General features: G+C 37.4%; 1 protein-coding gene across 1 annotated transcript in view; it reads left to right on the top strand.

Moving 5' to 3' along the window:
- Positions 1-13,321, top strand: part of LOC123703392 (dual serine/threonine and tyrosine protein kinase-like) — a 35,409-nt gene extending 22,088 nt beyond the window's left edge. The window contains exons 13-22 of the mRNA XM_045651320.1: positions 155-242; positions 1,002-1,166; positions 2,272-2,401; positions 2,977-3,095; positions 3,418-3,509; positions 4,090-4,222; positions 5,617-5,816; positions 7,244-7,469; positions 12,609-12,694; positions 13,104-13,321. Coding sequence (XP_045507276.1) covers positions 155-242; positions 1,002-1,166; positions 2,272-2,401; positions 2,977-3,095; positions 3,418-3,509; positions 4,090-4,222; positions 5,617-5,816; positions 7,244-7,469; positions 12,609-12,694; positions 13,104-13,321 — 1,457 coding nt within the window. The remainder of the gene's footprint in view (positions 1-154; positions 243-1,001; positions 1,167-2,271; positions 2,402-2,976; positions 3,096-3,417; positions 3,510-4,089; positions 4,223-5,616; positions 5,817-7,243; positions 7,470-12,608; positions 12,695-13,103) is intronic.
- Positions 13,322-13,786: the final 465 nt, after the last annotated feature.

Genomic DNA, 13,786 nt, shown 5'->3' on the forward strand with positions numbered 1-13,786 from the left:
TACCTACATGTATATTAGGCAGAGTTCAATTTACAAAATTTTCACATTTTTTTTTTGTTTATTATGACACTTATTCTGTAACGAAATACACAATAGAATTGGCATGTCTATTTTGTTCAATAATATTTTTTAAACCTTAAAGTTTTTGTTTCAGTTCTCTCAAAACTTAGCCACAAGATAAGTTTGAAGCTAGTCAATTTCGTCGATTGTCTGAAGGATGCATATTTCGGTACATTAGAAAGGTAATAATAATTAATTCTATATTTATTGTATATTTACAATTTAAAGTGTTTATTTTTAATTCACTTGAATACAAACTTTATTAAAAAAGGAAGAAAAAACACCGAGTCTATATTTAGAAAAAATGGAAGTGGACGCGTGTTGTGAATGCGTGTTGTGTCACGTGTGTTGAATGTCACGTGTAGTGTCACGTGTGTTGTCACGTGCGTCGACTGTCACGTGTGCTGTCACGCGTGTCGACTGTCACGTGTGCTGTCACGAGTGTTGTCACGCGTGTCGAATGTCACGTGTTTGTAGCGTGTGTCGAATGTCACGTGTTTGTAGCGTGTGTCGAATGTCCCGTGTTGTGTAGCGTGTGTCGACTGTCACGTGTGCTGTCACGAGTGTTGTCACGCGTGTCGAATGTCACGTGTTGTGTAGCGTGTGTCGAATGTCACGTGTGTCGAATGTCCCGTGTAGTGCCACGTGTGTTGTCACGCGTGTCGACTGTCCCGTGTGCTGTCACGAGTGTTGTCGCGTGTGTCGAATGTCACGTGTTGTGTAGCGTGTGTCGACTGTCACGTGTTTGTAGCGTGTATCGAATGTCACATGTTGTGTCACGCGTGTTGCGTGTGGCGAATGTCACGTGTGCCGTCACGCGTGGTGTGGCGCGTGTCGACTGTCCCGTGTGGTGTCACGAGTGTTGTCACGTGCATCGACTGTCACGTGTGCTGTCACGAGTGTTGTCACGCGTGTCGACTGTCCCGTGTGGTGTGGGGCAGGTGCCTGCAGTCGCTGGAGGGCACGTGCGCGGAGGCGTGCGGGCAGTCGGCGAGCGCGGCTGCGCGGGCGCTGGCGGGCGCGGCGCGGGCGGTGGACCTGCAGCCCGCCGCGTCCTACTCGCTGCTGCGCGGCCTGCTCGACTCGCTGCAGAGGCTGCTGCACAGGTATCCAAACACAAACATTTATTTATTCAATTAGACTTCTTCCAGAAGCACTTTTGAATCGTCATTACATTATTTAAATTTACCACCGATTCGAAAAGCAGTATCTATGGAGAAGAACCGGCAAGAAACTCCATAGTTGCTCTTTTAAAGTCATGTCCATATACAATATAATTTTACATTACATGTTACGTACATCTAACTACAAAATATATATTATCATAATATGCCAAAGAACTGTCCTGTTTATTGCTGAAAATAAAATTATATTTCGTGCAAGTAGTTTTTGAGCATATTGCAAAATAGATTTACAGATATAATGAATGACTTTGTGTTTTTATTATGGAATGTGCTATTATAAATTCAAAATTATATTTTTTTTTCATATCATAGTAAAACTCTGCCTTCGTACCTATTAGGCAGACTTTTACAATAGACTTTGAACATTTATTGTTACGAAATAAAGTGTATAGTATTTAATCTATACTAATATTATAAAGCTGAAGAGTTTGTTTGTTTGTTTGAACGCACTAATCTCGAGAACGAGTGGTCCGATTTAAAAAATTCTTTCGGTGTTAGATAGCCTATTTATCGAGGAAGGTTATGGTCTATATATCATCACGCTACGGGCAACAGGAGTGGAGCCACGGGGGTGAAACCGCGCGGAGCAGCTAGTCTATACTCTATACTAATATTATAAATGCGAAAGTAACTCTGTCTGTCTGTCTGTTACTCAATCACGCCTTAACTACTGAACCAATTTGCATGAAATTTGGTATAGAGATATTTTGATACCCGGGAAAGGACATAGGATAGGTTTTATCCCGGAAATCTCACAGGAACGGGAACTATGCGGGTTTTTCTTTGACTGCGCGGGCAATGCCGCGGGTGGAAAGCTAGTTATATAATATATCTATAATATAAAAATGAATCCCAAAATGTGTTGGTAAGCGCATAACTTTAGAACAGCTGAACCGATTTCTTTAATTCTTTTTTTATTATATTCCTTGAAGTACGAGGATGGTTCTTATGTGGAGAAAACGTGAATATGTACCACGGGCGAAGCCTGGGCGGACCGCTAGTTAGTAATAAAGATGCTTTGGTACAGGCTGCGCGTGCCGGGCGGTGGGTCTATGGGCGCGTGCTGCGCGCTGAGCGCGGCGTGGCGGCGGCAGGCGGCGCTCGGCGCGCTCGCCTCGCTCAGCGCGCACCGCACCGCGCGCATGCTCTCCCACCAGGTGCGTGGCAGAAGTGGAACTGCTTTGGCAACAAAGATACCAAAAACAACGCATTGCTCTATGACGTTACTGTGTTGCTACGCGACCTTTAATCACCAACACGCATACCTACGCACACGTAGGAACAAGGGGAGAAGATCTCTACCTGAACTTTCGAATTTTCATCTGCTCTCAGGTGGACAGCTCACAAGTGACGTCATAATGCTGAATCTTATTATTTTATGCTCCTATATCGTTCTAAATAGGTCACCTGGTGGGTCAAATGACCCATAATTTTTTCAACACGGGCCTGTAGTCTATAAATAACTGAATTAAAATATGGCTAATCAGACAATTTTATTATTTAGAAATTAAAGACTTTTTAACGGATTTTAAACGCGATTTATTCATTCTATTATTTTCCCGACGTTTCGAACACTTTACAGCGAGCGTGGTCACGGGGAGACAATGAATAAATCGCGTTTAAAATCCGTTAAAAAGTCTTTAATTTCTAAATGTATAATACTCGCGTAAAATCAAACCCTAGAAAATACAATTTTATTATATTAAAAAACAAGTATAAATTTAAATTCCAGATCCTAGAGCGTCTAAGCGTAGCTCACGAGCGCTATCAGTCAGCGCTCGCGTCGCTCGAAAGCGCTTTGTCGAATCGATTGCATCACACGGAAGACGTTAAGTTGGCGATAAGAAAGAAGTAAGTTACGAATTAAAATGTATAAAAATTATTGTTCAAATAATGAATGATCAAGCCACGGACGATAATATTTAAGTCCTTGACGGTAGTTTCCAAAATATGCTGTTCATATAAACTTACTAAAAACTTACCTAGTAGACTTTAGTAGTTAGGAAATGCATGTTTTTTTTTTCATCTATTGACTGTTATCTTCAAATTTTGAATAAGAAGAATAAAAAATAAAAAAATAAATATTATTTTATTGTTTATGTTATGAGTAATGCTATAAAAACTACTCAATGAATGAATGAATGAATGATAATTTGATGGTATTTTCTTACAGATACGCACCATCGTTCGCTCGTCTATGTTTAGAAAGTACGTCGATGTGCGACCTGCTCATGTACGGAACTCCAGATTTGGGCCGTGAGATTGGTACGTACATTACAATATTTTCAATATTGAGATAAGAACGGGAAGGATTTTTTTTACATTTTTATTTTACATAATATGTATACAATCATAATAATGATGTCAAAGAATATTTAACTGTTTAATTCTGGAAGGAAATCTACTGTAAAAGCGTATACCTTGATCCATTAAGCCGGAAAATGGCATTTCAATTTTATTTTTTATTTGTTGTGTCTTAATAATGTGTATCATCTGTTCGTGTACTTCATAACTATGTGGGTTTTCCTTTGACTACGCGGGCGGGCGGGCGGTTTAGAAATTATAGTTTTTAACGGATTTTAAACGGAGTTTATACGACGTTTGACCCAACTACCCTCACTTTCAAGGCCAAAGTGAGGCTTTACCTTACTGATCAGGTATGCTAACCTGAAAGACCGCATCTTCGCTTAACATGAGAAGGCGGTGAAATGCCTGAGCAGCGTGTTAAAAAAAAAACTTTATTAATAGTCGTTGACTTGCTGTGATTTGTTACCAACTGTGCGTAAAGTAGGAAGTTATGTTGTGCGCCCCGTGTTATTTCTTACAATAACTGTGGTGTGGGCAGGTCGCGGGCAGTACGGCGTGGTGTACGCGGTGCGCGGCGCGTGGGCGGGGCACAGCCCGGTCGCCGCCAAGTCCGTGCTGCCCGCAGACACAAGGCACTACCACGAGCTGGCCATGGAGTTCTTTTACACCAGGTGAGACTTGGAGTTGTAGCAGGGGGTTTCACTCCGAAGTTATTTAATTTTTAATTTAATTTAATTTGATTTTGTGGCTAAAAAGAAAGGTTGAAAAATTAAAGTAATATTATTCAAGCGCGTCAGATTTAGGTATGGGGGGTTAATTAGAATATAAGCAGTCCCCATTTCGCTAATCTGACGATTCTAGATAAACCTTAGAAAATTATGGATTTTTCAAATTTTCTTGTGGGCCCTGAGCGCACCCACCAATATTAATTGCTCCTACTGGCTAGAGATACTTATCAATAGCTAAGGTATTGTCCCTTATATTAATCTGACGCCCTCGAGTAAATCCCAAAATCCCCTCTTGGGCTCCCCTACTATATATTTTCTGTGGTTATAGGTTGTTAGCGATACGCCATTCATATAAAAGGGCAGCCTCTAATAAATAAAGACTAGTAAGTGAAAAAGTTCTACATTTTTTAATAATGGTCTGCAGCAATCCAATAGAAATGCATTACAAAATATTCTTATACATTTTTTTTGGCCAATAAATACTTTTGTGGCGCCTGTTGAGTAACCCCAGAATAGTATGTTATATCTTAAGACAGAGACTATAAGCATGGTAAGTAGTTAAAGCAGATTCGTATGAAATAGTTCTTCTTAATTTTCTTATAGCAAAAACAAACTTATTTTTTAGAGCACATTTGCACGCATTGAAGTTTCCAATTTAAATTTTCGTCCAATCCTTCGTCATTATATTTAATATTAATAAGATTTCTCTGTGTTTTATAATTTAAAAATTGTATGCATTTTGTTTTTGTTAAATTTGGTGTCAATCCATTACATTTATCCAGGATATTATATTATGAATAGTATTGTTTAAAGTCCCGTTAGAAGTAGTATCTTTCAGATCGTCAGGAATTGTTAAACAAAATATGTCATCAGTGAATTTACAATATCTCGTTGTTTTTAGCTAGTCATTAATATATATGTTAACGGAAATCTATGTAATTTCTAAAATCGTACGGAAATGTGTGAAATAAATTATTTTATACACATTTACTAGGAAATCTATACATTTCCTAAATATTAATCGGAAACGTAAAATATCTAAGATATTGGAAGGTACGCGGGACGAGGGGTATGTACTGTGTATGTCGCAGTCGGATTGTATAATTCGCCGTATTACAAACGGTCGGCATTTTGTAATATGCTGAAATTCGTCTTCATTTTAGCGAGCATTTCACACTCTTCCTAGACTTCGCTACCATCTTTTTTGTGAACTACATATACGATGATTAAACGAGATTTATTCATTGTACTATTATCCCGACGCGGACGTTTTGCATACTTAGCAGCGCGGTCCTGGGTAGACTTCCTTTCTTAACTATACGATGACTGTCCCTCAGGAGCATCCCCCCGCACCCGCGCATAGTGCGCCTGCTGGGCTCGTTGGTGCAGCGCAGTGGTGGGGGTGGGGGCGGGGGCGGGGGCGAGGGGGTGAGCGTGGTGCTGGTGTCGGAGCGGTGGGCGCGCGACCTGCACGCGGCCGTGCGCGCCGGCCTCGCGCACGCGCAGCGCATGCGCATCGCCTGCGATGTCGTCGACGGTATACTTATATTATAAACTAGCTTTCCGCCGACGGCTCCGCCCGCGGTCTCAAAGATATACTCGCATAGTTCCCGTTCCCGTGGTATTTCCGGGATAAAACCTATCCTATATTACTCGTGGATAATGTAGCTTTCGAATGGTGAAAGAATTTTTAAAATCGGTCCAGTAGTTTATGAGCCTATTCATTACAATCAAACAAACAAAGTTTTCCTCTTTATAATATTAGTGTAGATGCGAAAGTTTGTGACGATGTGTGTGCGTGTTTGTTACTCTTTCACGCAAATACTATTGAACCGATTACAATGTAATTTAGTACACATATAAAGGGTGACTTGGATTAACACATAGGATAGATTTTATCCCAGAAATCCCACGGGAACGAGAACTATGCGGGTTTTTCTTTGAAAACGCGGGCGAAGCCGCGGGCGGAAAGCTATTATATTATAACTAGCTGCATTAGACTGGACATATTTAAAAAATAGCATATATATAGCGTTAACCCTATAGCTTCCTAATAAAATAATGTCATAATATCAATCTATTGCGACGTTAAAGAAAAACATACAAACTTTTCGTATTTAAAAACCAGCTGTGCTCCGCTGTTTCACCCGCATTGCTCCGCTCTTATTAGTCTTATCGTGATAATATACAGCCTATAGCCTTCCTCGATAAATATACTATCTAGCATCGAAACAATTTTTCAAAATGGATCAGTAGTTGCTGACAACAACAAACTCTTCAGATTTATAATATTAGTGTAAGACTTACGTGACATTCGATAAACATTTTCTTTTCTCGTGATCGCAATTATTTAAATTCCTAATAAAAAACTTTTATACATCGAAAGTATATTTTAAAATTTTCACGTATGACACGGACAAGGACCGGATCTTGGCGAAATCTTTATCATCTACGCTTAAGAACATGTCCTTCTAGTAATCGATGCCGATGTAGTTAAATGTAAAAATAAACAACAGCAGATTCTGTATCCATAGCGTATCTGTAGCGTATTTCGGTCAATATTATTTAAATCCGTATAAAATTTTCAGCTACTATGTTTATCGCTAAGTAAGCGTTATTTTTTTTTAATTTTGATATCATAATGTAAATGTAAAATTATCTATGCCCAGTTTCGGTCATAATTGTATCATTTTCCCCTACACTCAATATTATTCGATCGGCAGAACTTAATTCAGTTAAGACTATTCCAGTATAGTATCTGTGTTTGAAAAATGTTTCTTCATTGAAGATACTATAATAGGCTAAAAATTTGTTTATTTTTAATTTCGCTCCAGAGCCATTTTATGGTCTTGTGCTAACTTCGTGTCTGCAGATAGTTAGAAACGGCTAGTTGAACATTTCAAAACATTTCAAAACAATTCAAAGCTCTTCAATCAAATATTTTCAAAACTCAATCCATTCCAGGCCTGCGCTACCTCCACTCCCTCGGCCTAGTCCACCGGGACGTAAAGCTAAAGAACGTAGTAGTGGACGCATCGGGTCGGGCCGCACTAGCGGACCTGGGGTTCTGTGCGGCCGGCGCGTTAGTGTGCGGCTCGCTGGTCGGCACGCCGCTGCACATGGCGCCCGAGCTGCTGGCCGGCAGGTATCATGCGGCTGTTGATGTGTATGCGTTGGGGGTGCTGCTGTGGTAAGTGACATTACAAAAAAAAAAAATACAAAAAAAAATGGGTTGTCTGTAAAGTCGGTTTACTGACGATAGTTGAACGTGACAACGTCCGATTGTGCTTCTTTGTCGCTCGTTCCGCGCTCTCGCTCGCACTTCAAGCCTTACATGGAACGCCTCAGAGCGAGGTAACGCCGCATGAGTCATGTTTTTTCGTGCGTGCAGCCGGCGCTATCGAATTATAAGACGTTGTCACGTCAAAAAATGTGTGCGTGTACTAGTGTACACATGTAAGAAGTGAAACTTCTTTATGGCCGTATTTTTCAAAAAATAATTTTCTATATGTAACTTTACAGAAATACGTCAATCTCGCGTGGTAGGGATAAGAAAAAGATGGCGCGTAACGAAAAAATGTTACACTCAATTTTTTTCCAACCCCGATAAAGAAGTTTCACTGCAAAAACAGTTTTTACTATTTTCTTTTCTACACCGTGAAATAACTGATAACTGTAAAAATCAAACAAATTTTTCGATCGCAAATAAGCAAAATTACTTGTTATAACTATTCTACACCCTGTATAACTTGCGAGAACGGATAATTTCAATAAAATGAAAATATTTACAATACTTTACAAAAATAAATTTCTCTTAACCTAAATTAAAGTTTAATCGATATCCTACATAAAATAAAGGCATTTACAAACGATGTTTTCCCCTTTCAAACGATATACTTAGCGGTACAATCGAAAACAAATAAAATGCAAGTACTAACTATTACACATAATATATGTATACAACTTATAAATAATCATAATCTTATCGAGTTATCCTAAATTCAAAATTCAAATTCAATTAATTTATTTGCCAAAAAACATGGTACTTACAAATAGATGTTAACAATTGAGTTCCAGCATGTTCAGCCGTTATTAACAGCATGCAAATTATGTCACTTAAGGACGTATTTACAAATTGACGCGCATCAATTTTAGGTATTGAGTCTTACTACTACACGTGCACGGCTCACACACACATCGAAATGCGCGAAGCGGCGAAATTATGAGTAAACTGACACGACTTGATAATTGAGCTTATTTTTATTGCTATGTTTTTTTTAACTTTACTTTGATTTGTAAAGTTTGTAACGTTGAATGGTCACAAAAGTAGATACCATTTATCTAATTTCATTGGACAGTGATTGTTTGGTAAACAAGTACTTGCCAAAGTGTACTTCGAAGACTGGTACTGGAACTCATAGACGAGTGGAGCTAGGTGTGCCGAGTTTGGGCTCGTTTTGTTAAAAAAATTATACTGCGTCCGTATAACAGGTATACCTGTTATCTATGGACGCAGTATAATTTTTTTTTAATTGTACCGATTTCGTACAAAATCGATATCTCAGGATCCTTAGGATCACAAAACAGGAAACTGTTACCAAAATTTAAAAAAGTCAACGCCATTTTGATTTTTTTTGTTATTGTACCGATTTCGTTCAAAATCGATATCTGAGGCTCCCTGGGATCGCAAAACAGGAAACTGTTACAAAAATTTGAAAAAGTCAACGCCATTTTGAAATTTTCTGTTATTGTACCGATTTCGTTCAAAATCGATATCTGAGGCTCCCTGGGATCGCAAAACAGGAAACTGGTACCAAAATTTTAAAAAGTCAGCGCCATTTTGAAATTCTTTGTTATTGTACCGATTTCGTTCAAAATCGATATCTGAGGATCCTTAGGATCACAAAACAGGAAACTGTTACCAAAATTGAAAAAAAGTCAACGCCATTTTGAAATTTTCTGTTATAGTACCGATTTCGTTCAAAATCGATATCTGAGGCTCCCTGGGATCGCAAAACAGGAAACTGGTACCAAAATTTTAAAAAGTCAGCGCCATTTTGAAATTCTTTGTTATTGTACTGATTTCGTTCAAAATCGATATCTGAGGATCCTTAGGATCACAAAACAGGAAACTGTTACCAAAATTGAAAAAAGTCAACGCCATTTTGAAATTTTCTGTTATTGTACCGATTTCGTTCAAAATCGATATCTGAGACTCCCTGGGATCACAAAACAGGAAAATGGTACCGAAATTTAAAAAATTCGGCGCCATTTTGAAATTCTTTGTTAATTGACAGATTTCGTTCAAAATCGATACCTGAGGATCCTTAGGATCAAACTCAGCTCTGCTGGTTACGCTGGCAGAAAGATTCGACAGTTAACTGACATAGAAACTGCAAGAATTGTATATTTTGCTTCTTTACCAGCTGAATTTATTAAATTTTGGTACCAGTTTCCTATTTTGCGATCGTAGATCCTCAGATATCGATTTTGAAGGAAATCGGTACAACAAAGAATTTCAAAATGGCGCTGATTTTTTAAAATTTTGGTACCAGTTTCCGGTTTTGTGATCGTAGAGATCTTTAGATATCGATTTTGAACGAAATCAGTACAATAACAAAAATTTCAAAATAGCGTTGACTTTTTTTATTTTAGTAACAGTTTCCTGTTTTGTGATCCTAAGGATCCTCAGATATCGATTTTTAACGATATCGGTACAATAACAAAAAAATCAAAATGGCGTTGACTTTTTTAAATTTCGGTACCATTTTCCTGTTTTGTGATCCTAAGGAGCCTCAGATATCGATTTTGAACGAAATCGGTACAATAACAGAAATTTTCAAAATGGCGTTGACTTTTTTTCAATTTTGGTAACAGTTTCCTGTTTTGTGATCCTAAGGATCCTCAGATATCGATTTTGAACGAAATCGGTACAATAACAAAGAATTTCAAAATGGCGCTGACTTTTTAAAATTTTGGTACCAGTTTCCTGTTTTGCGATCCCAGGGAGCCTCAGATATCGATTTTGAACGAAATCGGTACTATAACAGAAAATTTCAAAATGGCGTTGACTTTTTTTCAATTTTGGTAACAGTTTCCTGTTTTGTGATCCTAAGGATCCTCAGATATCGATTTTGAACGAAATCGGTACAATAACAAAGAATTTCAAAATGGCGCTGACTTTTTAAAATTTTGGTACCAGTTTCCTGTTTTGCGATCCCAGGGAGCCTCAGATATCGATTTTGAACGAAATCGGTACAATAACAGAAAATTTCAAAATGGCGTTGACTTTTTCAAATTTTTGTAACAGTTTCCTGTTTTGTGATCCTAAGGATCCTCAGATATCGATTTTGAACGAAATCGGTCAATTAACAAAGAATTTCAAAATGGCGCCGAATTTGGGTTAAATTTAAAAATGATGCAGGCGAAGCTGCCGGCAAACCTGTAGTATTTTTATAAGTCGACAAACTCAAACTCAAACTCAAACATTTATTTATTCAATTAGACTTCTTCGAGAAGCACTTTTGAAACGTCAATACATATTTTTATCATTTACCACCGATTCGGAAAGCAGTATCTATGGAGAAGAATCGGCAAGAAACTCCATAGTTGCTCTTTTAAATCATTTCAGTATTACAATTTAATTTTACAAAATATGTAAGTAACCGTACGTATACTACGACACTATATTATTACATTAATTAATAAAACATATTTTGTAAATGCACCTGCAGGTCACTCCATCAAGTCCGGAGGTAAGGTCTCAACATAACTAACAAAATGAGCCCAAACTCGGCACACCTAGCTCTAACCATCTTTTAGTTCCAGTAGCAGTCTTCGAAGTACACCTGCAGGTCACTCCATCAAGTCCGGAGGTAAGGTCTCAACATAACTAACAAAACGAGCCCAAACTCGGCATACCTAGCTCTACTCGTCTATTAGTTCCAGTAGCAGTCTTCGAACTTTCGAAGTACACATGCAGGTCACTCCATCAAGTCAGAAACTAAATATGAAATTTATAATCCCATAAGTATGAAAAACTATAAATAAAATCTTTCCTTGGTGTGCCTTGGTTGTCGGTGCAGAATGCGTCAATGATCAAGTTTATTAGGTCAAATATTTTGTATACGTACAGCGATCTTTTCGTAAACGAGGAACTGCTTACAAGCGTCACAGCGTCTACTCACAAAGGCGTCCGAGCGCCGACTAAATTACTAAAATATTTCATTACAAATTTTATCAAGATAGTGACAAATAAAATAACCCTTATTTCAATGCAATAAGTATCACGCGTTACAGCTAAATATGTGAAAAAATAAGATTTGATTTTAATTTTTTTCTCAGCCTATTTGTAACATTTTGATAGTTTTATCTAGTACCTTTTTGAGTTAGACATGTCTACTTACTTAAAATATTTTTAAATAAATCAATTTGTTTTATTAAATACAAGAAAAATGCTCGTTTATTCAGCACGATATTGTCAATTTTGTGTGAAGAGGCAACGGAAATTATTTTTTTCAATATTATAAACCAAAATTTTCGACTTAAAAATTAGTACCACTTAAAGATTAAGGAGTAATCTATTTATGGTAATTATTAGTTAAATTTGGTTTTGTACTATTTCGCCGCAAAATGCACCGAAAAACTGCTTATTTTAGTCAGATTCGTAAACGCGTCCTTAATTATAAATCAAAATTTCATTTATTACATTATCATTACATACATTACAAAGTCTACAATTATTGTTAAAAAAGTAAAAAAAATCACAATTCAAAATTTATATTGGAAGTAGTCTGCGATCCATTGTGATCACTGTAGATCCATTGTGTAAAAGGAACGCTCTGCGAGGAATCTCACGAGTTGCCATTTCAGTTTCCTATGTGGCAGGGATCTTAGCTCCTTAGGAAGGTGGTTAAAGATTTTTATGGCCATTGCATAACTATTCCTGTTAAGGAGCGCAGTTCTACACAAAGGCATGCGCAAACGCGTCGGGTCTATTGTAATGAAAAGCGCCTTTATTTAAATAGCGATATTTTTGCAGTACAAACTGGTACAAACGATATATTATAGCAGTACAAAGCGGTACAATCAAAAGCTAAATACTTTTAGCGATCTTAAAGCTTTGTGCGGCTGAATATCATTTTTAATCGTTTCTATCGCATTTTAATATGAAGTTAAAACGATTTACACATCGTGCATCGAAACGATTTACACATTCGTGAATGTAAAATCTTGGATCGATTTTCTGTAATTTTGTACTGTGCAAACAACGGTACTCAACTTGATAATAATCATTGAAAATGATGTTTATAAATATTGTTATTTTCAGGTATCTGTGTGCTGGTACCGTTAAACTACCCGCAGCATTTGAATCATTCCAGAATAAAGAACAATTGTGGAGTAAAGTGAAAAAAGGTGTTTATTTATATTTTATTTAAATTGTAATTAATATAAAATAGGTGATCATTTTTCTTAAGAATTCTTCCATTTTATGAAGACGTAGTAAATAAAATATCAGGTGTAAGAAATGATTAGGAGAAAAATTAGTGACTAGTGAATTTAAGCTACCTGCGGGGCACAGCAACGTAACAGATCGCACTGGCATTATGTTTGCCGTATTTTTTTCTACGAAATATATTCGTTTCGATATATTATCATTTAATTAATAATTGATTCCAACCAAAAACATCGTGAGAGCAGAGCTTAATTCTTATCGTTGGTCCTTCGAGACGGATCAATAAAAAAGTTTTTATTGTTTACTGCTAAAATAACTTGTTTCCTTTTGTTCTTACGCTGATTCAATAATTTTATTCATTTTTTCCAGGGCTCCGCCCGGAGCGTTTGCCCCAATTCTCGGACGAGTGTTGGGACATAATGCAGTCGTGTTGGGCCACGGACCCCAGCCAAAGGGCCCTACTGGGGGACATACAGCCGAGGCTCGAGAAGGTCCTGAGGGACGCGGAGAGGGAGGGGAACCAGAACCTCACGTACAATAGCGAGGGGGAGGAGGATAGCTTGAATATGACTGGGTTGGATGGGTAGGGGGGGGGGGGGGTATACAGGTGATTAATTTTGTGAAAAAAAACCGATTGAATGTATTTGTATGGTATTATATGCAACTATCGCCCGGTTTAAAAAAGTGATGTTCAATGTATGGCATATTAATTGTATTGTATTGCATGTTACTGAGTTTTTGAATTGAGTATTTGTAGTTAAAAATGTCGCAAATTTCTAAATTTCAACCATCCATCCCAGTCAGGGTTATAGTTATAGAAGATAATCTTCTATTATAGATCTGTGATAAAAAAGAGAATTCGAAGACTAGGAACAGATCCATATCGTGTTTGAAAGAAAGGAAAATTTTACTTAATACATAAAATAATAAAACATAAAATTGACTGTTATTATTACATAAAATAGCAGCAGGTTTAAATGCGTTTTCAAATGTATTATATATTTTTGTGTAGGAATTTGATACATGTATTATAGTCGAGCCAATTTAATAGG

The sequence above is a fragment of the Colias croceus genome, chromosome 26 (genome assembly GCF_905220415.1).
Source record: "Colias croceus chromosome 26, ilColCroc2.1".
NCBI lineage: Eukaryota > Metazoa > Arthropoda > Insecta > Lepidoptera > Pieridae > Colias > Colias croceus.